Below are 24,063 nucleotides of genomic sequence, written 5' to 3' on the forward strand. Positions count from 1 at the left end.
TGTACTGCAGATGTATTTCATGGCAGGAACTGTTCTGTGATCGCAAGGAGTGTGTTCATCTGCAGCACAGCCCGTGTTAGCGCGTGCGGCTGTCAAACGCTCTCCTCCTCCCTCTCACCTGCAGACACCTGGTGTGTCATCCTGGCATCCCTCCTCAGCTTGGCAACCCCTCCCCCTCCTCAGCTCCTGTCTACCCCTTTCAGTGGCTCCAACACTCTTTCACAACAGCAACACGTCAGTCAGTGTGAGCCATTACTAAAACACAACCCTCAGCTGTGAGTTCAACAAATGTGGTTTGTCTCCTCCCTTCCCTTCTCCTCTTCATGCTTCTTCTTTTCTGTCTAACACAAACCCTACACCTGTGTGGCTGCAGCTACCATCTCCAGGTGCAAAGCTCACTGCAGCATGGCACCTCTGTCTTGGTCAGCCCAGATCCACGCCTGTGCCCAGCCTGAGCACCATCCCCTGCAGCTCTGATGGCTACAGTCCCTTGAAGTTCTCCTCTTGTTACCACACAGAAGGTCCTCAAAGGATGGAAAGTTGCTGGACAAGCCTCTCTGCTCCCAAGAACCCCACCTTTTGGGTGAAATTCAGACCCCTTCAGCAGATAAAATGTCTTTATGATGATGAGATCCATGGAGAGACAGGTGCACTCCACTTTGGTGGCCATTTCTACGGACACAGTGGCCCGGCAACAACTGTTACAGAGCACCTGAGGGCTGATGGGTCAGGTCTCCTGCCTCCCTGCCCCACCAGTATGCACACACCCTGACACGTACAAACCTGTCATCCCTCTGCAGAACAACCAGTGGGCCCACTCCTCACTGGTGACAACCTCCAGCAGTGACACGCACGGCTCCAGCCACCACTGGATCTACTGGATTTTTAACAACCAACTGCAGAGCTGCTTGTGTGCAGGGTTGGAGGCTCAGAGCCCAACACCCATCAATATAACACTCGCATATTGCTGACATGTCCAAACAATTACTCCTGGCTGGTGTGAGCAGCCAGCTCCTCTCACACCCCACCTGCCTGTGCTGACTGTCCATGGGCACCAAACGAGAGGATGGTTCCCCTGAATACACCCCAAAATGCTGAAATCATGTGGCTCTGAAAAGAAACCCTCTAGAAGAGGTCTGAGGAGATACATCACTGTCCCCATGTCTATGAAACCAGGGGAATTACAGACGGGAGGGAAGGTTCCCCACCAGACAAAGGAGGTAATTTCCATTACAAAGAGAGAGAGAGAGGGTGCTGGAGTGAAAAGCTTCATTAGACTCTGAGAGGCAAAGTGATGGCAGTATACCAAGGTCACTTCTAATTTAGACCATCTAATTGGCAAACATGGCTCCAAATGGCTATCATCTCACAGGGCTCAGAATTAATGAAGCCCGATTATTTTCATTACCTTCATCCGAGATGGAGAATGAGACACAGAGTGAGAGGGAAAGGGGGGAGAGGGAGGGGGCGAAAAGGAGGGAGAGAGAAAAATTGAGTGACAGCAGAAGGGAGAGAGCAATAAGAAAAGACAATGGGAAAGAGGGTAAAAATGTAAAGATAGCAGGAGGGAGAAGCGAGATGGTAGGGATGGGCAAGAATGACTCCTGGAGCAAGGGGGAAAAGAAAAAGATGGAAAGAAGAATGGAACACTAGGAAGATGCCTTAAACTGAGGAGGAGAAAGCTGACAGCAGAGATGACAAGACAGAAATGTGTAGAAGGATAAGGCTGGCTGTGGGAGGAGGGAGAGCTCCCACTCCCAGAGGCTCTTGGGAAGCCATCCTCTCTCCCAGCTCCAGCCCATCAGCCTCTAATCGCCTGCACGGTGAACTGCACTTCACCCTCGCCACGGGCCCTGCCAGTCCAGGGGCTGTGATGGGAAAGGTGGAGCCTGGCCCTGCTCAGAGAGGCCGTGATGCCACAGAGAGAGAACTTGTCTATGCTCATCCACCAGCCCCACGAAGGGGAAGCTGCAGGAGATGGCAGGACAGTGTGAGCCCCAGCCTCTGTCCCTGTGGGGCACAGCATGTGCTCTGCTCCTCAGGCAGCCCCGCCAGCCCCTGTCCCTGTGGCGGGGCCAGTGGGAGGACGTGGGGGTCCCAGGGGACAGCCAGCCCGGCTGCTGCTGATATGAAAAGGAGGGAGCACGACCAGGCAGCTTGGAGATGCTGAGCGCGAGCAGGAGCCGTTACCATGGCAACAGACATATTAGACACTGCAGGTTCCCGAACGGCGTCTGATAAGGTGTTATTAACTGGAGCCTCCTCCAACGCTGAGCGCAGACGCTGCGTCGAGAGGGACCTGGCTCTCAGTCACGGGGCTGCGACTCCCTCGCCGCGGCGCTAACAACAAACCCAGGAGCATCTTCGTGAGAACCAGCCAAGTCAGGACCCTCCCATGCTGCCATGTTCTGCACAAACCACACTGATGTCTCAAAATATTGTCACAGAATACAAAAAGACCCACCTTCTTCACCCCTGCTGTGAGACCTGGAGGAGGAGAGGCAACCCTCCCATATGTGTGTCTAGGTGCCAAAGGGAAGAAAGGTGGGAAAATCAGGAACATGCATGAGGATGAGCATCATGGCTGGGCCAGTCTCTGCCATCCTTGCAGAGCCCTGCGGCCCTACTCCAGCACAGCAGAGTGCTCACCTAAGGGAGCCTGACCTGCTCTGCAGAGTGTCCTGAGCTCCTTCCATTCCCTCATGTCCCAGAGCACACAGATGTGCTTGAGGACAAACCAGCCCAGCACTCCTGCTCCAGACCACACACCCTGCCCAGGCACCCTGCCTGCCTCAAAACAAACCCCTCCATCCACAGCAGCGTGACAGCTACCCCGAGCAAACTGGTTACACCCACTGGCCGAGGGAAGGGGTTTGGCTTCTGCTCGCTGCTCTTAGAAAAGACAAAACACCTGCCACCAATGCAGTTAAGAGGTGAACAAGGGCTGTTCAAACCCTCAGAAGCTATTTACACACTTGAGCAGCACCAGTGAAATGGACACAGGCCACGGCGGCCGTGGTCAGTGGGACGGGACAGCTCTGTCACCCAGGCGCACAGGCAGGGCAGAGCTACATCCTGAGGAGCCCTGAGGAGACAGGCAGCTAGCAATGCAAAGCAGCAAGATACAAACGTAAAGTTCTTATGTGGGAACCAGAACAGGCTGCCCAGAGAGAATCTCCTTTCCTGGAGATACTCAAATGCTGTCTGGACACAATCCTGAGCAACATGATCAGAGGACCCTGCCTGAGCAGGAAGGCTGGATGGAGCAGCTCCCTCCCAAGACTACTCGTGATTCTGTGACTCTGCCACTCCTGTCTTCAAGAAGGAGCCACAAAAGGAATCACAGAATCATTAAAGTTGGAAAAGACCCTTCATTTTCCAAGTCCAGCCATCAACCCAACACCACCACTATGGTTAAACTCTGTCCCCAAATGCCATATCCACATGATTTTTGAACACCTCCAAGGATGGTGACTCCATCCATAATGGTGACTGCTTCTGTAGGCAGCCTGTGCCAGGGCTTTCCAGCCCCTTCCATGAAGAAATTTTCCCTAATATCCAATCTAAGCCTTTCCTGGTGCAGTTTGCAGCTAGTCCTCTTGTCCTGTCACTTGTTTTGTGGGAGAAGAGGACCCCACCTGGCTCCAACCTTCTTTCAGGGAATTGTAGAGAGGAAGAGTGACAGAAAGAGAAGACAAGAAAACTGTAAGAGAACAGCTGAGTCATGTTGCATGTGCTTGCTCAGAAGATGACACAGGAGGAGCTGGTGAAGAACATCAGTGTTACAACAAACACCGTGTTATTCACCCCCAGTGCCAAGAACTGCCCAAGAAGGGAGAAAACAAGCAGAAAACAGGGTGCAAGAAAAAGAAACACAAAGAGAAAGAACTGGCAGGAATCAAAATAAACACTTATTTTATATACTTGATGACAAGTTCTTAAATGTAGACAGAACCTTGCATTGAGTATTATACCAAAGAAATAACAAGGACAATATATCCCATCAACTGCTGGGTCTTCCAGAAGCTTTTGCATAAGCTGCCACCCCATGCACTGACCTCATAAGGTCAAGGAAATTATATTTATCCTTATTTCACAGTGAAATCACTCAACAGTAGAGCTTCATAGGGCTCAAGCAGGGACACAACATAGCAGGGTGCAGCAAACCTCGACGGCAGAGCTCTACCACAGGAAGGAGCTGCTACCACAGCAACTCTCTGCTCCTCATCTTTGTGGGGATGGCCGTGGACATGCCGGGATGGCAGCAGCCGCGCTTGCCTACGCAGCCACTTACTGTCATGATGAGTTTCTCGACACAGTCGGGTGACACGCTGTGCAGGTGGGTGAGGTGCAGCTGCAGGTGGATCTTGTTGTTCAGCATGTCCTGGCAGAGCGGGCAGCGGAGCATGGGCTGCACCGAGTGCTGGGTCATGGCGTGCACCCGCAGCCGGTTCACGTCCGCGTTGCTGTACTTGCAATATGGACACTGGTACATCTGCAGAGCAGACAAATCAATCACACAGCTCTTTCAGGTGCTACTTTCCTCTCTTACAGCCAGGCTTCAATAATTTGATGCCTTCTACCACCAGTTATTGCCTTTCATCCTCTTTTTCCCATTTTATTCTTTGCTTTTGGCACACTGGAAACACGTTACCTGCACAGAGATACGGGTTCTTCTGCCTTACCTGCTCTGATTTGGTCTCCTCTGAAGTTTTTGACCACTTAAAGGAGAGAGGTGACTCAGAGCTGCTGGGAAATGATATCCTCTTGGAGGATGCTGGAGGCTCCGGCAGCTCCTTCTCCGGCTGGCTGGCTGGTGCTGCAACAGAAAGCCATTGACATCAGGACACCCCAAAGAGGCCTAGGCTGGACAGGGCTTCCATGTACTGCGTGACACACACCCTACGGACTTGGAGGAGGATGAATCTGAGGACTGACCAATGTCCTCAATGCACACCAGGCCAAAACCAGTTCCCTCTCACTGATCTCCCACAGCACTGGAACTGTGTCACTGGTGGCCAGAAGCAGAAAGATCTCAGCTGTTTCTGGGGGATGCCTGCAACCTGCAGGTGCAGGAGACTCTGGGCCTGTGGCTGCATTGGACACACAAATGCTTGGCCAGATGGTGAAAGCCCATGTGTCACCTCCAGGAGCAGCTGGACTTGGTAAGGTAGAACTCACACCCCTGGCTGACCCAGGACATTCTACACACAGACACTGAGAAATGTGTTTGCCCTGGAGAGGGCTGGTGGCTGTGGCTGTCAGCCCCATGGATGGCACCTGTGCTGGCAGCAGTGGTGCTGCTGGGATGGCTCTGGCTGGCTCAGCCCACGCCTCCAGAGGAAGAAGCATACCTGGTGCTTCTTAGCACATGGTCCTGCCAAAACTGGGATTTTGGCAGGACCCGGCCAAGGGGACCCAAACACTCCCACTGTGATAAGCCAAGAAAAGGCTATTTTGTTCAGCCAAACAGATAAATGCAAATGACCCTAAAGTCAACAGCAAAACACTCCACGAGTTGTGGCACTGGGAGAAGCACATCCCTGACCTTTCTCCTCCCCCGAACCCTGGCTGCCTTCAGTACATAAATTTGTGGGACATCTATTATTTAAAAACTGTAAGGACAAGTATATTATACACAGCCCCCGTCTCCTCCTCCCCGAACACACATTCATAACGGTACTTTAATCTGTCTCGAATCGACTTCAAACCCATTTTGCCCTTAATGGGAGTTATTCATTTTCACTTGAAAGGTAATATCTGACAGCTGGATATTTAATATGATGGATCAGCTGCCGATTAACAAGGCGCTGTAGCATTCTCAGGCCAGTCCCCCATACTCTTCCCCCTTTCTCCTACTCAACTTGTGAACCCGCTGGTATCTGCTCCTTGTTTCAGACAATACCATCAAGAATCAGATCCCAGCAAACTGCTTCCTTCCCAAAGACCTTTCTGTGCACTGGCACGAGCTGTATTTCCAAACGTACCGCATCACAGCGGAGAGTACAATTCCTGTTCCTAACTACCTTCCCTGCCAGTCCCCATCTCTGCGTTCAGCTGAACAGAGGCAAAATAAGTTCTGGGAGAGGGAAAACAAGTACAGGTAGCAGTACTGCCAGAGGGAGGCAGGGATTAGAGGATTTGATCTGGGACTGCTGAATTTCTCCTGGTAGGCTTGTCCCTAGGGAATGGGCTTGGAAGTGATCTTGTTCCCCACAGCACCACTGTGCATGCCTGGTGCTTCATGCCTGGCTGGGCAGCAGCCTCCACGTGTGCAGGTACAGTCCTGGCTGCACCTGGGGTACAAACCCCAGGACTCTGCTGTGCTGCCAACTCCACAAAAACACCCACACCAGGGCTGGAAGGAGCTCGCAGTGTCAGGGCTGACTGACAAACACCGTCACAGATCCTGCTCTGCCCTCACAGAATGATGGGTTGCTCTGCCCAGCTCCCTGCTTGAACCAAGACTGTCCCTGCGGCTCAGAACTGGAAACAGCTTTAAGATGTCTGCAGGGCCAGAGCTGACCTTCCCTGCTTTCTATAACAAATGTGCTTGGAGCATTGGGAACATGGCACCACTCTGCTGCTCCTCCATTGAGCAACACAGTCCCTCCTGGAGGGTTTGGGGAGGAGAGACCATCACCAGGAGCCAGCACTGTGGTGGGTGAAGGACCACCCTGCTTGAAAATGCCCTGCCCGAGCCCTGTGTGATGTGAGTGGCCCTTGTCAGGAGCCTGACCACTGCTGGCACTGTCCAGTCCTCAGTGTGACCTCGGACACTGACGAGCCAGCCCCCATCGGGCTGCTGGGTGTTGGGAAGAGCAGCTGGAGACCCCAGGTGTGCCAGGGTGGTCTGTGCCATGGCTTCGGGTCCCCTCAGACCTCTCTAGGGGGTGACTGCAGCTCCTGTTGGTCCTGTCAGTCCTCACTCTGTCCCTGCACTGGGCACTGACCACTGCCAGCTGCTCACCAGTGCAGTGTTTCTGGATGCAGTGACTGAATTCAGCCCAATCATCAGCTACCCCAGACTGCTGAACATCAGCTTGGGAGTCACAGCAGGGTATTTTCTCATCTCCTTTCTACTGTGAAGCAGCCTGCTTAGAATTAGTAACAGGTAATTAAGATGTACCATCTCCTAAGTGTCCAATTTCATTAAATCACTTAGTTCAACCCCATAACCTTAATCCTTCAAAACTAGAATTATTGATGATTGTCCAGACCCAAGAATAACTGATTTGTTGCACTTAGGATATTTTAAGTATTAGTTTTTGAGTTGACAGCTCAGCTGGGAATTTTAACACCAAGACTGAAGTTTGTTGTTGATAAACAGTCAAATGCACAAAATGACACATTCAGTCCACATCACAGATGATCAGAGGAATTAAGAACTCTCTGCTACCAGGAGAAATGAGGACATGGCTTGGCTCTGCCTGCAGAACTCTTAGCATAGCCTGGGACCTTCTGTCTGTGCAGAGAGGACAGGACAGAATGTCCTGAGCTCAAAATGTCCTGAAGGCCGTGGCCTCGAAGGGCTCAGTGACACTGGAGCACACGGAGACACCACCTGTGCCAGCATCTTGCTTCCAGGCCCAGGCCCCGCAGGGCAGAAAAAGGAATTTGCTTTAAACTACGATGTACATCTGCACATCAAACAGTATTATTATTACTTTGACTTTTTAAATGGATTTAATTCAGATTCACTGACTTAAGAGGGAGACCTGTGTTTCTCAACAAATGTCCCCTAAAGTGAATGCAATGGGGCGGGGCTGCCACAGCACTTCTGGAGATCTACTGATCTTTCACTCTGCTCAGCAGCTTCTGCTTTTCTGAGGAGGAGGAGAGATCCTCCCTAGGTATATTCCAGAGGTGAGATGGGCACTTCCTTGCAAGTAGGGGCCTTTCCTTTGCTGGTTCCAGAGGCAAAGCCAACACAGATCCCCTAAAATGCTGCTCTCCATCCTGGTGGGAAGGAAGTCACCACCCACCTCTTACCCATCAGATTCTTTTAGCTAAAGTATCACTGACAGTCCCTTCATCTAAACTTCCATCTCCCAACCAAGCAACATAATGGAAAAGCCAATTAAATGATTATTAATTCATGCTGCTTTCCGTAAGCCAGAGGTTCTCATCTCCCTGCATTCCGTAAACCAGCTTGCCACTTGCCCTAGAAATTTACAGTGGGGTTTCTGCTACTGCCATTGATTTAAACACCACCAGCCTCCAAAAAACTCCTTGCCATGAAATCCAGCTGCTGGCCTGGGGAAGTTCTCAGCGAGAGCAGGGAACTGTGCTTTCACTGCCTGATGGAAAATAGCATTCTGTATTTGGTGGTGCCTCCTTCCTCACATCACCTCAGTTGCTCTTGGAGCCATCGCTCAGCACTGGCCCTCGGACCAGTGGGAGCTGCTACTGTGCCACACAGCCCTGTGCCGTCAATGCCCAAGGCTTCTGGCCCCTGTGCCCTCACAGCACCTGTGTGTCTCCTGAAATCCAGGGCTAGTTTATCTGTTTCATCCACTCTCCAGAATCTGCCTTGATGCAGGAATGGCCAGAGCCCACATGGACTGCTGGGGAAGGGCACGGGGCACCCAGAGCTGCTGCAGCCCTGCCACCTCCTCAGAAACATACAGCCAACATTTCCTCCCCAAACACTGTTTAATTCCCCATTCCCTGAAGGAACTTCCATTCCAGTCAGCTGCTGTAGCCACACTATCAGGCCTGTGCACTACCTGTTGCTCTGCAGCGTTTCTCAGCTCTGTATTTGACAGTAACTCAGCTGACAGGTTAATGCCCCATGCTCGGTGCACTCTGCACCCATCCTCACTCCTGCTCCACAGCCCCAAAAATGGCTGAATAATTTGTTTTTCTAATGCTGTGTCATACCTTCCCACCTGCAGCGAGTACCCACGGCTGAATTACTATTAAATATTCATATCCAGAAGCTCCAGCCGCCACCAGACTTCCCTGCCTTGCTCCATATGAACATGGAACACCAGCAGATGCCTCTGTGAGATGCCAAGCAGCACCAGGGGCTCCTGGAGGTGGGGCTTTGCTTGGCACCACAGACCTCTCCTGCAGCCCACTGCAGTTCCTGCAGCACCTCCAATGCCACCAGAGCCCAGCCTGCCCCGAGCTCAGCCAGCAGCTGCATGGAGCCACCCGGCCCAGCCATACTTCTGGGCTGGAGCTGCCACCCAGGAGCCTTTTGTGCTTCACACATCCTTGGGAAAACACAGTTACAGGCAACCTCCCGGTCCTTCTCTCCCATCCCCTCTCCCCGGTTTCCCTCGCTCGGGCGCCAGTGCTGAGCGGCTCCATCGTGCCCTCGTCCCCTTCCTCCCAGCCTCTCAGGCCCCCACAACATCCCGGCCATTAAGTGCTCCACAAACGCCAGATATTAAAAAAAAGCAGCAAAAAGCAGCCGGGGGGAGGAGCAGGAATAGATTTCCGTCAGGATGTGCCTGACCTGTTTTTTTCAATTTCAGTAATTAGAAAGGCAGTCGGCCTGTAGGAATTATTCATAAACTGCAGGAGCTGTGCAGTATACATTTATGTTAAACATGTCAAATCCAATTGAAATCATGCCTGCCAGCACCATACTCCATAAACACACTTTTCTGCAACAATTTCCCAGCTCTCAGCAGCCCATTAATACTTCCTTTAATAGCAATCTACCACGGATTCGAATCAGGGACGGTCCATTGCACTAATTGCTCTGTTAGGTGAGCATCACGGACAAAAAAAAAAAAAGAAAAAAAGAAAAAAATCATTAACAAAAATAAAAGCCCTTCAGGCCAGTCCTCCAGAAAGATTTCATTTCAATCTATATTTTAAGTAGACTTTGTTTCTTGTTTTTGTGGAAAAACCCCTGATATTGTCCATGTACCCAATGGACAGTGCATTAAGGAAGCCTCTGGTAGCTGGGTCACTGCTGGTGACGGGGCTCTCCATCAGAGACATGAACCAGCACCACTTCAAATCTGAGAGGCCTTGTACTGCAAGGAGCAGGGCTTCAGCTGAGTGTCCATCATCTACATCCTGCCTTAAAAATGGAACTGGGATCAGCCACAATTCCTTTCCCTCTTGCTGGTTTGCTTGTGGTGAATCTCACACAGCCATGACAAGATAATGTCTAACAATGAGTCATCAGGCACACAGCATCTCCCTGCTCCAGTGTGGGGGCACTGCCATCTTCCAGAACCTTCCAGAAATCACAGAGATTTCTGTACAAATCAAGATCCAATGAGTTCTTCTATGGGATGTAGTTTTCCCCGAGTATATTCAATTGAAAAGTATCACGTAAAAAAATGTTTCTGCTTCACATTATTGCATTTTAAAATAAATATAAAGAATGAATCAATACATTTATTTTGCAATTGAGACACTTTGACAAGTTTACAGTGAGGTTTTTCCCTTGGTGCTGACAGTAACCCCAGCACAGGTTGCACCTGGACTGTACCCACCGTGGTGCAGACACTCACCCCTGGGCTGGGGCAGGGAGATGGGCAAAGAACTCACTGTCTTGTCACATATCTTGCAAACCTTTAAGGAAGTAGAAGAAATATATCCCCTGTGCACAGTGAGGAAACCAAAGCACAAAGGGGAGTAAATTGCTGAGGAACGTAACAATCAAATTGTAGGTGGTGAGCAGCAAAAAAGTCTGTGCCCCTCCCCTTTCACATGCCCCATCACTGGCTTTCAGCTCACACCTCTCCTGCTCCCATCTCCATCTTCACACCTGGCTCAGAGGCTTTTCCTAAGGTCAGCCAGTCCATCCAAAGTGGGACAGACTAAGCCTGCCTTCCTCCCGATGGCAGCTCCTCTATAATCTTCTTGAAGGACCTCTGAGGAACCTTCCCAGAAAACCCACTCCAGTGCTTAAGCCACAGGCTGTACAGGAGGACTTATAAAAACCTGTTATCTAACATCAATCCTTCTCCCTTCAATTTAAGCCCTTTGTGTCTTGTTGTCTGTATCCTCTACATGGAGAACAAGTAATTTCCTTCCTTTCAGAAGCATTTCATGCACAAGACTTATCTTGTCCTCCTCTTTGGTCTTCTTTTGGGTCAAATAAGCCTGTTCATTCCACTTTCTCCTCCTGACTGATGTTGCACTGTTCTGGGCTTTTCCTGATGTTTGGGCTTTCTGAAATTGCTGCTCAGCCTCCCCAACATCCCAGCTCAGGAATGGAGAGCTTTCCAGTACTAATGGAACCCACCAGTGGCACAGTATTGTCACCTACACTGTCTGTGAGTCATTTCAGTCTGTCCTGAAAAGTGGCATCGAAAGCCTTCCCAAGGAGACACTGACTCCAAACAGGACCTTCTTCACATGAAGGGAAATTGGGTCGTGTTGACATGATTTGTTCTTGACAAATCTGTGTCGATTGTTCCTCATCTCATTATCTTCCCATCAGCACTTATAAACAGTTGTTTGGTCAATTCCCGGGAAAATCTGGGGCAGAGATGGCAGGTGTACGATTCCCCAGCCCCTCCTTCAGTCAGGGACAAGCCCCGTGCCTGTCCCTCACCACACCTCCCCTCTCCCCTGCACAGCACAAGAGAGCAGCTGGCAGGTTTGGTATGCTCCAGGCAGTGTCCCAGCACCCAGGCACAGTGCAGCAGGCCAGGGACAACGTTCAGCATCACCAAGTTCCCTGGTGGCCGGGGCCAGGCTCTCCCCAGGCTGCTGCTGACACAGCCTGTGCTGCCCTGCTCAGTGAGGGCAAATGCAAAGAAGGCTTCATGTTCTTTAGCTTTATGACACCGTGGTCACAGACTCCCCCTCCTCCTCCAGGGAGAGCTCCCCGGTGCTGCTGCTCCCCTCCCTGCTCACGGCTCCACTGGTACCAGGTTTTCGTGTCCCTGCACTCTTCTCTTCTGGGCCTGTCACGTACAACCTGACCCAGTTTCTGTTCCTTCCCGTGTCTGAGGTCCAGGAGGACTGTCAACACAGTCATGCTCCTTGAGGGACAAGAGCAGAAACAAGAGCAAGGTGTGGTGCCTACTTTGCACACTGGCTGGACAGCGACAATTGGTAACACAAGCTGGCTTTAAAGCTCAGGGCGGTGGTGTTACACGCTTGCAAGCAGCCTGAGCTCAGTGCCAGCCCATCACACACACCTTGGCTCGCACAAGGCTGGTCCCATGCTCCATGGGCTCACACACCTGCTCTGTGTCCTCCCCACACAGCTCCCTTCGCAGACCCATGGAGCTGTCCCATTTCTGATCTGCTCCTTGGCTCACAAACACTGGGTTAGGAATTTCACTGGCAGGACGAAGAAATTAAACCACCCAGATTCAGTTTCTGGACAGAAAAGGGTTTAGAAAGTAAGCTCCTTATTTTTCCTTATATATTTTGAGATATAATCTTTGCACACAGATCAGCCTTTTAAAGTGCTTCAGGTTTGGGCAAAGAGCACTATTTACCCTGAAGAGATTTAATCAATAAACAAAACTTACATCTGTGACACTTCACAAAATGGTTGTGCTCAGCATCACACAATGCCACACAACGAACTGAGACTAAAAACCAGCTACAGCCAAGCCAAATTGCATTTCCAGGTTAAGAATCAGTATGTGATGGGAAGGAACACACAGAGCAACCTCAGCGAGTACAGCCTGCACTGAGAGCACAAACTTCAACAACCCACAGGGCCCAGCTTGCTCTCCTCTCCAGCTGGGACACATCTTCCATTGACTGAGGCTGAGATGGGCTGAGACTGTAACTGTTGAGGTGAAATACCACATTCCATGTTGGGAAGACAATTTAAGGCGAAGTGTCTTTGTCTGGGGCTCACCAAGAGGCAGCTGTGAAGGCAGCAGGAGGGGGCTGCCTGGGAGAAGCGTTTCTGAGGGTTTCTGAGGCATTGCACTGACCAACACTGAGCCTGCCAACCAAACGGGACCTGGAGCCACAACTGCTGTGTCCTGGGCCAAGGAAAATGAATGCCACCTTCAGCACCTCGGGTTCTGGACCCAGGCTGAAGTGGGCAGCAAGGACCAGATGAGGGTGGAAGATGGATGGCCCTCTCCAGAGTGGGACTATCAGAGAATCGTCAAATGATATAACCCAACCACATGCTGGCTGCTGGCAGGAGGGGTTGTCCCTTCTCCCCCCTCCTCTCCTCTGCTGATCCCCATTGCCCAGGTCCAGCCCCAGAGCACCCACGGCCCAGCCTGACCACCACAATTCCCACTGTTGAGAACCTCGAGAAGCCACACACAAAGCCTTCACAGAGGATGACACATGTCACACTGCCACTGCCACATTGTGGTCAGCTAAAAAGGGTTTTATGGACCACTGTTTTTTCCACCTCCCCTTCCTGGATTTGAAGAAAATGAGGGATCAAACAGCACCTCAGCTAAACCACAGAATCATACCTGTCCATTTACTCTGGTCCTTGTCCCCTCCACTCTCTTGTTCCTTGGCAGGTTCCTCAGCATCGCCAGCTGTTTCATTGGGCCCTTCCACATCTTCACTGGGTTCTTCTGAAACAAGAAAAGCAGAAAGTGTGACACAGACATGGAAGGCAGTACAGAAGAATAGGTAGCAGCCAAACAGTAAGAGCAACAGCGAAGGCTGTGCACAAGTGTTGGGTGGCAGGTTATCAACATCACCCAGTGCTCTCCCAGCACACCTGCTACTGCTCAAGACAGAAACTGTAAAGAACTGAGAGATGAAGACAAAACAAAGAACCTTGCCTACTTGTACCACCTGGAGCTGCTGAGGTCCCCTGGTGTCATGTACAGTGACATGGTTCTCTACACAATAAGGTTCCACCCAGCCACATCAGGGATTACAGAAGCATGATCGAGTGACCAGGGCCTCCAGCACCTTCAGCCTCATCCTTCCTCCTCATCCCCACCTCAAGCTCTTCAGACCCAGTGACAGGGTGCAGTACTGACCCTGGTCACCAAGGTGCCAGAGCCCACTGCAGACAAATGCCATCCCTCCTGCCCAGACCAAGCTCGGAGCAGCTTGGTCTGCTGCAGCCCCAGCCCAGACATGAGGCACAGGAGGAAGACGCTGGCAGCCTTGCCTTCATCCCAGCAAGAGGAAGAGCCTGCAAACGCGGGCAGCACCATGCAGGTGCAAAAGCACGGAGGAAACACTCAGAGAAGCGCTGAAAGCTCAGAACAAAACATGGAGCACCATGGTGCTGCCCACAAGGCCAGCATGGGCACAGCGTGTGTGCAGCTCCACTCCAAGGCACCTCGTCAGGTGGGACTCCGGGGGTGAGAGCACCGTGGCTGCCAGACCCCTTACAGCAGGGTGTAACAGCCACACTATCATCTGCTCTTATGGGTGTTAATGTACAGTCCCTGTAACTGACAGGGGTTACCCCACCACTGGGCTAAAAGAGGCGCTTTTAGGCCATTATACCCATTTTTAGGCAGGATAGTTTAGAATTTTAACTCACATTATCTGGTCACGGTAAACCCCATGAACCCACGCAATCCTGAGATTTACCTGCACCACCTAACAGGTTCAAGCACCAGCCCCCATCCTCCTCCTAACAAAGACAGGGCTAGAAATTCAGATTAAAAGTATATATTAGCAGCTTGCAGATACTCAGCAGTGCTGTTTGAGGATATGACAGCCTAAATTGGGAGTGAGAGGGGAGATGGGTGGCAGTGCTGACAAAGGCATCCAACATGTAGAAAGACACATCACTGGTGGAGGGGTGAGACGGGCAGTCTGCCATGTGAGCTGAGTGCTCAAGTTTGCTGGGAGAAGGGCTGTGAAACCAGCAGCTGGGCTCACATTTCAGAAATTAAAATCCCAATCTTTTTTCCACTCTAGGGAAAAAACACAACAAACCATCCCCACTCCAACCCCACCACCTTCGTGCCTTCAAACCACTTCACACAGGGCAAGGGCGTCCCTTCAGCTGGGGCAGCTGCTGTGGAAGCAGATTTTAGCTGGTTTTATTAAAAACCTTTGGTAATGGGTTTCTATATTTAATTTAAACCATCATTTTAACCATTCTTTGCCGGCTCAGGTGCTCCAGGGCCCCCTGGACAGCACGAGGAGACGGCGTGCACTGCCCATGGCCCGCAGCCCATCACCCACTGCCCTGGGCCTGGCCCCCCACTGCACAGCCCCAGCCCCCAGCCCAGAGCCCCCAGCCCCAGCCCCCGGCCCGGCTGAACAACAAAGGGCGCCTGGCGCAGCGGCACTCCCAGCTGCGACCCGGAGGTGTCAGCATCGGCATGGGAGGAAGAGGAAGGGCGAGCCAGGCTCAGCCGCTGTCTGGGCTCTAACCTGAGCATGTGGAAATAATACGTGTCTTCCAGTGTGCTGTCTGGTTCGAGGGGAATAAAATAGGACATTCATAAGCAGTTACACCATCTGTCTTTATACCATCATCATCATCAACAAGGGAAAAAATAGCTCTTTAAAATGGATGAAAGCCCAGGCTGACAGTAACCGGAAAAATGTGAGCTATGAATACCAATAACGGGAGAAAATGATTAAAAAACAAGGCTACAAACAGCAAGTCCCCAGCACGGCTGGGGCTGCAGCTCCTCATGTCCGTCCACCACCAGCCTGGACTGAGCCCCCACATCTCTGGCAATGAGCACTCCACAGTGCTGCCCCAGGCATGCTCCCCTCTGCAGACACAAACTGCTCCTGGCTCAACACCCTCTGCCAGGCAGAGGGCAGGGAGCAGATCCAGCTGCAAAACCTCCTACTGCTCCACCCTGAGCTTTTTTCTGAAAAGTAATTTTTCTAAAGCAGGATGGGAAGGGAGCAGAGACTAAGACACGTACCCAGGGAGACTCTGAACCAGTTGGGTAGGTCCTTGTCCCATCCCTGCTCAGCTCCTTGCTGCCAGGGCCTCTGGCACAGAGCCCTGGGGAGGGGGAAGCGCCAACTCCATCTGCCTGGTGATCCCCTTCCAGCAGAGCTCTCTGGAAGGCTGAGGCTGCTCTGCTCACCATGCTCAGTGTGCCCGTGGTGCAGCCACCGTCGCTCCCACTGCGCCCAGGGACGCTGGGGACAGCCACCCCGCCCGAGCTGGCTCTGTGTGCTGAGTGGGCCCTGACCCGCTGAGAACCTGCCTCCAGCGCTCACACCGTGTCTGACCCAGCTTCTGCCAAGCAGACCTCGGCACTGACAGTAAAAGCAGCCAAGGCCCTGCTCCTGAAAGCTCTGTGCCCACGCTCTCTGAAGTCAGCTCAGCGGCTGAGCCACAGCGGCAGCTCCACGGCGCGGTGCAGGTCTGGAAAGCAAGCACCTGCGTGAAGGCACCCAACCATCCACCCAGGTCTGGAAAGCAAACACCTGCGTGAAGGCACCCAACCATCCACCCAGGTCTGGAAAGCAAACACCTGCGTGAAGGCACCCATCCCTCCATCCCCCGTGCTCCTTTGGGCATCCCTCTCTGAGAACAGGCTGGCAGCACATCTGGTAGGGAAAGGTCTGCTCCTCCCCTCAGTCCACTGCACACCCCAAGGAGCTTCCAGTGCCACTGCCAACTGGAGTCAGTGCACGGAGCAGAGCCCACCACTGTCCTCATGACATGGCCCACAGGACCCCCCTGCAGCAGAGTGTGCAGACCACCCCAAGACCAGCTCCTGAGGCTGAATGAGCAGTGGGCAGCAAGACATAGGGAACTTCCAAACCACCGTGACCTTCTTGCTACCACCTGACCCCTCCTCCAAAAAGCTGCACATTCTGTTTGGACTTCAGAGGTGGGATTTGTATGGGGGAATCACGTCCCTGGGAAATTCAAACAACACACACTGTGCACAGGTTCCCATGCCAGAGCTCCCTGAGTCCATGGTGGTTTTCTAATAACTTTAAAAAGGAATTTTCCCACTGCCAGGGCCCAGGTCAATACTGAGAGCAAGAAGTGCAGCCCCTGGAGCCAAAGGAGCTGCCCTCCCATCTCAATCCACCTGCCCCACACAAAATCCGAGGCAGAGTCTTTGCTTCCTTCATGAATAAATCATTTTAGAGAGCAGTATTTCCTTTTAATTTAAAATTAAACCATTCACTAAGCAGGGGGAGGAGGGGGAAGAGCAGGAGAAGAGTCTGGAAAATCACAAGTATCTGACTTCTGCAGAGGTCAGGGAACCTCTGACTCAGTCACACACCAAAATGGACCAAACTGCCGCATGCGAGTGCACAGGATCCCACCACTGAGATCCGTCCCTTCCCAGACCCAGGAAGTTTGAGAGCTGGAGAAGTCAGCAAATACTGATGGGCTCCAGACCAGCTTGAACAGCTCGACCTCTCACCTCTTTTCTTCTCCCAGCCAGGTTTTCCTTAACAAACCCAGATCTCTTATCCGAAGGGATAAAGGGCATTTCTGGGGTGGCGAAAATGTAGGCATGGGAAAGAGCGTGCGCTGCCTCTCCACCCTCCGGCAGGCTTGAGAGCTGAGAAACATTAGCTGTCATGAACCACAATCAAATCAGGTTTGAAATATTTAGCAGTGGCTTGGAAAATGTGGCGGTGCAGCTCTGACAGGCGAGATGTGCAGACACCCATTTTCCATTATAATGGAAATATCAAGCCTGTTCTGAATATGTATAACCTAGAAAAATGTATTGATTTTTCATTCGGCATTAAAAAAATGAAATACCCTGCAGCTGTCAAAAGCCTTTTGTTAAAAGCTCATCTTTCCTGGAATGAGGTTTACCAGAAACAAGTTTTAATTGTACACAGGGTCTCTCCTTTGGAACAAAAAGAATCTGTGACGCTCCCCTTTTCAGGATAAGTAGCCAAAAAAGCCAACAGAAAGACAGGCCTGAGCTGTGGCTGCCAGCTGCATCTGTGGCTGTTGGGGAGGTGAGAGCTGGCTGAGCTGGGCCCAGCACCTAAGTCTGACCCACAGCCCAAGTGCTGTCACTGGTGTAAGCCTGACCCACAGCCCAAGTGCTGTCACTGGGGTAAGCCTGACCCACAGCCCAAGGGCTGTCACTGGGGTAAGCCTGACCCACAGCCCAAGTGCTGTCACTGGTGTAAGCCTGACCCACAGCCCCGCTGCTGCCGCTGGTGTAAGCCTGAGCCCCCCGGCCCTGTGCAGAGGTTGGGGTCCATGTGGAGGAGGGAGGTCCACAGTGGGTCGATGCCCTCCCTCCTGCATGCTGGAAGCCCAGGATGAGCTCGGCTGGCCCCGAGCTGTGCCAGGGTCACTGTGCAGGGCCTGGTGCAGCTGATGAGGAAGGGGCAGCAGGAGCACAGGGAGGGCAGTCCCTGCTCACACCATGCCCCTGGCCCAGCACTCTGCTGTGCTAACAGAGCAGAGACAGAGCCCAGGTGGGGGTCTGACCTCAGCCCCCACTCCACATGTATGTGCTGCAACTCCATCTGTGCCAGCTCCTAGCGGGATTACTCCACATCGGCTTGTTCATTCCTACTGTTCTCTGAAAGGAAAAGCAGGACTCCAAGCAGTGCAAAGGCAGCATAAGCAAGGTTATGAGAATAATGCCACGGAGCTCCATCCTGGATGCAAAGCTGGTGCATGAGTCCCACCTGACAAAGGGCTGCAGGAAGACAATATAATACTACATGTACCTTGGTTTAATGACACTTATTTCCCAGACAGCTGCACTCCAGAGCATGGCCAGAGCATCTCTGCTGCTTTCACTGACAAACACAAACTGCTGACTACAGCGTGCTCAGCTGACACAGACATCACAGAGTCACAGAATTGTTTTGGCTTAGGAGGGACCGTCAAGATCATCTTGTTCCAAACCCCTGACATAAGCAGGGACCCCTTCCACTAGACCAGATTGTTCCAAGCCCATCCAACCTGGCCTTGAACACAGGCAGGGATGGAGCATGCACAACCAAGAACCCCTTCCCAGGGAGAACATCACCATTCTCCCACTCCCTGGGAACACGGCTGTCCATGTTTTCTGCAAACTGGGCTTTATTTTAAGCCAGTGAAACCCACCAGGGACTTACCCCCTTTAATTTCAGTAGGACTAGAAAGGTTGCTGTTATTTTCACACATGAAACATAAAAAAAAGGCAAATTCCTTGAGCATGTTTGTAGTGGAGCGTGATGTGATTGTGTTGTCATTTATGGGAAATAATCGCAAGCCCATCTCTCCCTTTCCCCCCATTTTCCAGTCCAAATAACCATGAAAAATTACACTTCAATGTCAGGAGGACAACAAAGGAGGGGCTTTCTCCTGCGGCTTGACGGCTTTTCAGCCTCCCCTTTCTTGGACAAAAACTACCTTCAATTCTGTTTCATTTTAAATGTGATCTAACAAATGCATCTTGACAAGTTCCTTTCTCTTTTTCTTTTAAACAGTATTTTGCACAGTTTAACCTAGCTCCAAACTGGAATCAGCTGGAAAGGAGATGCATGCAAAAACACACAGATCAAACAGCAAAACAAAAGAGCCCATCTCCAGGTCTGCAGGGAGAGGACAGAGCAGTCTCCACACAGGACCTCTCCTGCAGGACAAAGGTCCAGAGACAACAGAACCCGTGGGAGGAAGAAGATGGAGGAGTTGGATGGCGGAGTGGCAAGGCAGGAGCACAGAAAAGGTGCCTGGGGGACGGGTGCCCAGCCCCACTTTGTGATGGAAGGCAACCCTGGCCTTCTGCTAAAAACATGTGGTGGAACTACTCCAGCAGACAGTGGCAGCTTTTGCAGAATCATGGAACCATTTGGGTTGGAAAAGCCCTCTAAGATCACTGAGTCCCACTGCTCCTCCAGCACTGTCAAAGCTTCCACTGACCCACATCCCCAAGTACCACATCCTCATGGGTTTTAAATCCTGCCAGAGATGGCAACTCTACCACTGCCCTGCACAGACTGTGCCAGGGTCGGACAGCCCTTTCCAAGAAGGAATTTTCCCAATACATGACCTAAACCTCCCCTGGCACAACTTGAGGCTGTGTCCCCTTATCCTGTCACGTGTTCTTGGGGGAAGAGCACTGCAGGCCCTCACCAGATTGCACCAGTAGAGCAAGAGATGCTTTCTGCTCACTGGGAATATAGGCTCACTTCAGAAAAGCTGCAGAGATCCACAAACAAAACCAGTGCTGATGCCAAGCTGAAGTTAATAGCCAACTTTAGCAACTTTGCAGCAAGGTACATCTTGAGAACACTGTAACTATAACAAAAATGAGCTATAATTAATTCATGCTTAGCCTTAGGGGCTGAATATGCACAGGAGAGCTCCCAACAACCTTAACCCATCATCCTCACAAACCACACTTAAATGAAACACTAAAATGTCCTCTTTCTGTTTAGGTTTTTTTTTTTTTTTTTTAAATATACAACTCCTACTCTGTTCTCTCTCTCCATGGTATTGCTCCAAGGAAAAGTTAATTAATGTCTTGCTGACCCTCTTTCTCCCCCTTCCCAACTGCTTCCCAATCTCAGCACGTTTGGAGTTTATTTAAGCTCAGCTAGAAACTTGGGAAAGCCGTAACTGCAGTGAACCACTGAAATATCCCAGCAGCCCGTCGGACCACAAGTTCCCAACACAGACATGGGGCAGTGGAGAGGAGTGGTGAGGCTGGTCCAGGGCAGGGGAGCAAGAGAATTCAGAGTTAGGGGTTGAGCATGCCCAGGAGCCCTGAGAAGGACAGGGCAAATACACCCAGCAGGCGAGACAGGCACTTTGGTACCACAAGGGCAATACCTGTGCAGATTCACCAGGCAGAAAAGAGGGCCTGGTAGAGCTGCAGTACCAAAGTTTTTGGTGTGAATGGTCATGGTCTCACTTCACTGCAGAAGAACGGAGGCCACGGCAGCAAGGCAGTCCCTCGAAGACACAGCCCCACTTCCAAGTCTTCATTGCCATGCCACCACCCCTGTGCCAGCACCCTGAGAGCTCTCCCATACCAAACACCACTTGGGCAGGTGCACAGGAGGGAGCAGGTAACACAAGTGAGCTCGTGCATGCACAACAAACACCTGCTGAGGAGAACAGGGAGGGGAGACACCCCACAGCTCTGCAGCCACGCAGCTGTCCTCGAGGGCATGCTTGGGGGGTCCCACATCACCCTGCACGGCAGGGATGGCCACAGCCTGGCCTGGGTTGTTCCTCCCTGCGTTTGGGTTAGTGGCACTGGCAAAACGTCAGTAATTGCTTTTCCCCTTGTACTAACGAGCTTTCAGCAGCACCGACTTCAGCTTCCTGGAGCCAACAGCCCCTTTTTCTCCACCTCTCTTGGCTTCGGGTAATTGAAAGCGACTGCAATTTCAGCGCTGGCTCTCCAGCACTCAGCTGCACTGGGAGGTCAGGGAATGTCAAGTGAAGCCTTTCCACTCGCTCCCCACCGCCGCAGCGCTCACGGGGCAGCCCGTCCACGGCCCAGAACAGGCAGAACAGGGGCTGTGAGCAGCCAGGGGAGCCCAGCCCAGCCCCACTGAACGGGCAGAACAGCAGGGGCTGTGAGCAGCCAGGGGAGCCCAGCCCAGCCCCGCTGAGCGGGGACGGCGCTGCCCACTGCGGCCTTGCACCACCGTGAGCTGCAGAGCCCTGCTGACCCCTCACTCCTTTTTTCTTCCCTTTTAATTTAAAACAGCAGATGGGTTTCTTTTCAAGGAAACTATACCTTCATTCTTATTTCTTTTGCATGATCACAAAACCTTTTCCCCTGTGACGCCCACGTCTCCCGACACACACTGGGGAAGGATCTTCCACTTGTCATCAGACCTCAGGTAGCAGGGGAGAATGGCTGCTCCAGCTCCCAAGCGAAACACAGAGGATCAAGGCAAAGGGAAGAGCACAGAGCAGCTCCCAGTGAGTCACACGATGGTACTGATGGCTCTCGAGCTGCCAGCCTGTGGCCAAGCAGGGAGGCAGCACCAGGTGGGCCATGCCAGGGGACTGGGCGGACATGTCCTTTCAGCCACCCTGGGATGGTGCTTGGGGTCTGCAGTCCCTGAGCCTGGCTCCTTCCCACTAACAAGGGCACGTCAGGTGCTCTGGGGACTGGATCCACTCCTGGAACCTGGAGCAAGGCGCATGCACAGGTGGTGACTCCAGCAGAGGCCTGTGATAAGAATTTATTTCTCTCAATTAGAGGCGCCTGTCCCCAGCCTCAGTTCATCAGCACGGCAGAGCCGAGTCAATGAAAGGCCCGTAACGCGCTAATCAGATGCACAGCGACTTCCTGGAGCTGCCGGCTGCTCCTAAAATAAGTGGCAACTTTGGGATGCGGGTTTCCAGTCCTGCCCTCTCTCTGCCCGCTGTGCTCTGTCTGTGGCCAGGCCAGAGGGAGCTCCCCGGCTGGGTCTGAGGCGCTGCCTGTGCTGCACACTGCAGTGCCTGTCCAAATGTTCTACCTCCATGCCCACAGGAATCCCTCTGCGCCGGAAGCTTCCAAGGATGAGTTACAGATTGTCACATTAAGTTTTTCGGATTTTTTTTGAGTTTGATATAAAATATTTGCTCCCCTCAGCCCAAAACCATTCTGAAATAACCAGTGAATGCCCTGAGCAGAGAGAGAAGGGTCTAAATACCGCCCTCACAGAGCAAATGTAAGACGAATGCTAGGGAAGAAACACTGCCGAGTTCCCTTCTGGTGTCCTCAGAAAAACAGCACCTCTGCTTTTGAAAACCTCCACTGAAAGTGTCAGGCCGCACGTGGCAGGCGCAGAGGGAGGGCTGTGTGCCCAGGACAGGGTGATGGTCCCTGCTCTCTGGGATGCCTCTGGGCTGTGGCCATTTGGTTTAAAATAAGCAAACAAACAGCCCATCCCCTCCTTCCCCGCCCAAAGGGAGCCGCAGGAACAGGCTGTGAGCGCCAGGCTGTGCCCCCAGTCTGGCACACACCGTCCCTGCCCCAGCAGCTCCATGGAACCCGGCCAGCAGAAGCTCCGAGGCGCGGGGACACTCTCCCTGCAGCCTGCTCGAGAGAGCATCGATCCAACACACACTTGGTGCCTTCAAAGTTGTTTATGATCAATATGCAAATTGCCCACGGCATTGATCTGGTATTAATTTTCAATTAGGGAATCCACAAGAGGTCTCCCAGGGTCAATATCCAACAATCCAAGGTAACTCCACAATGGAGCCTGTGAGACTGATGCTGCCCAGGGCCTGGGGCTGCTCCTGCACCTCCTGTCCTGATACCTGTGGACAGTCCTGATGCCACAGTGGTCCTGGCACTTGGGGCAAGCCCCTGGCAAGTGGATTTAGGCAGCAGCCTTCAACCTACACGCTGTGTTACCTGTGTTAGCATCGTTACTGGTACTGGTGGTGTGGGAAAAACCAGTGCAGGGCTGTGCACAGCAGCATCTGCGGTCAGTGGCGGGTCAAGGGGCTCCAGCAGCTTCCTGGGGACAGAGCAAGAACCCAAATGCTGCCTTACACCATGGAACACAAGTTACGGAAACCTGTGCTTCTCCAAAAACATATAAGAAGTGTGAAAGGTGCCTGTGTGTTACACAAAGGTTCCAAAAACTGAAAGTGATAATTGAAAGTGCCTTGAAAGTCTAGAGAAGCATGCCCCTTCCCAGCAGTGTGACCTATCCCACCAGCCACCCTCCCACTCCCTCACTTCGGGAGGCCCAGAGTGAGCTAGCTGCTGCCCCAAGCCCCGTGGTGACACTGGACAGGGGATGTCCCCTCCACAGCAGAGGTGATGATGTCTCCTTTGTGCAGGGGAGGTGATGTCCCCTGTGCACCAGCCGGCCCGTGCCCACCCACGGCTCCACCACTCACTGTGCTAACCAGCACATTAGCTACCCAGGCTAATTGGTTTATGGATAACATTAATTACCATGTTGCTCATTAATGGATGAAATCTTTATTGGTTCCATTGATCAGCGGGACTTGTTAGCCGGCCTCCTAACCAATGGCGGATGTAACAAGCTCCCTTATTGGCATATCAATTAATGCAATCAATTTCTGGCCAGCGGCTGCCATTCGCTTCCCTGCTTGTTAGACTGGGGGAGACAGAGTCATGTCAAGTAAGCATTTATTTAAAGAGTTTCTAATTCTTCTTGAGCTGACTTCCCAGCAGGCTTTCTGCCACACAAGGGTTTTCTGCCTCCAGAGACCTTCCCCTTTCCTCCCCTGCAGAATCAGATCTATGACAGTCCCTGCAAACTGAATCATTTCTGTGAAAA

General features: G+C 52.1%; 1 protein-coding gene across 2 annotated transcripts in view; it reads right to left on the reverse strand.

Moving 5' to 3' along the window:
• The window catches only part of ZFHX3 (zinc finger homeobox 3), a 138,160-nt gene that overhangs the window by 17,107 nt on the left and 96,990 nt on the right, over positions 1-24,063 (reverse strand). For both annotated transcript variants that reach the window (XM_041483568.1, XM_041483562.1), the window contains exons 5-7: positions 13,383-13,490; positions 4,686-4,819; positions 4,295-4,495 (exon numbers count right to left, since the gene is read on the reverse strand). In XM_041483568.1, coding sequence (XP_041339502.1) covers positions 4,295-4,495; positions 4,686-4,819; positions 13,383-13,490 — 443 coding nt within the window. The remainder of the gene's footprint in view (positions 1-4,294; positions 4,496-4,685; positions 4,820-13,382; positions 13,491-24,063) is intronic.

Source organism: Pyrgilauda ruficollis, unplaced genomic scaffold (assembly GCF_017590135.1).
Source record: "Pyrgilauda ruficollis isolate IOZ18807 unplaced genomic scaffold, ASM1759013v1 scaffold117, whole genome shotgun sequence".
Lineage (NCBI taxonomy): Eukaryota > Metazoa > Chordata > Aves > Passeriformes > Passeridae > Pyrgilauda > Pyrgilauda ruficollis.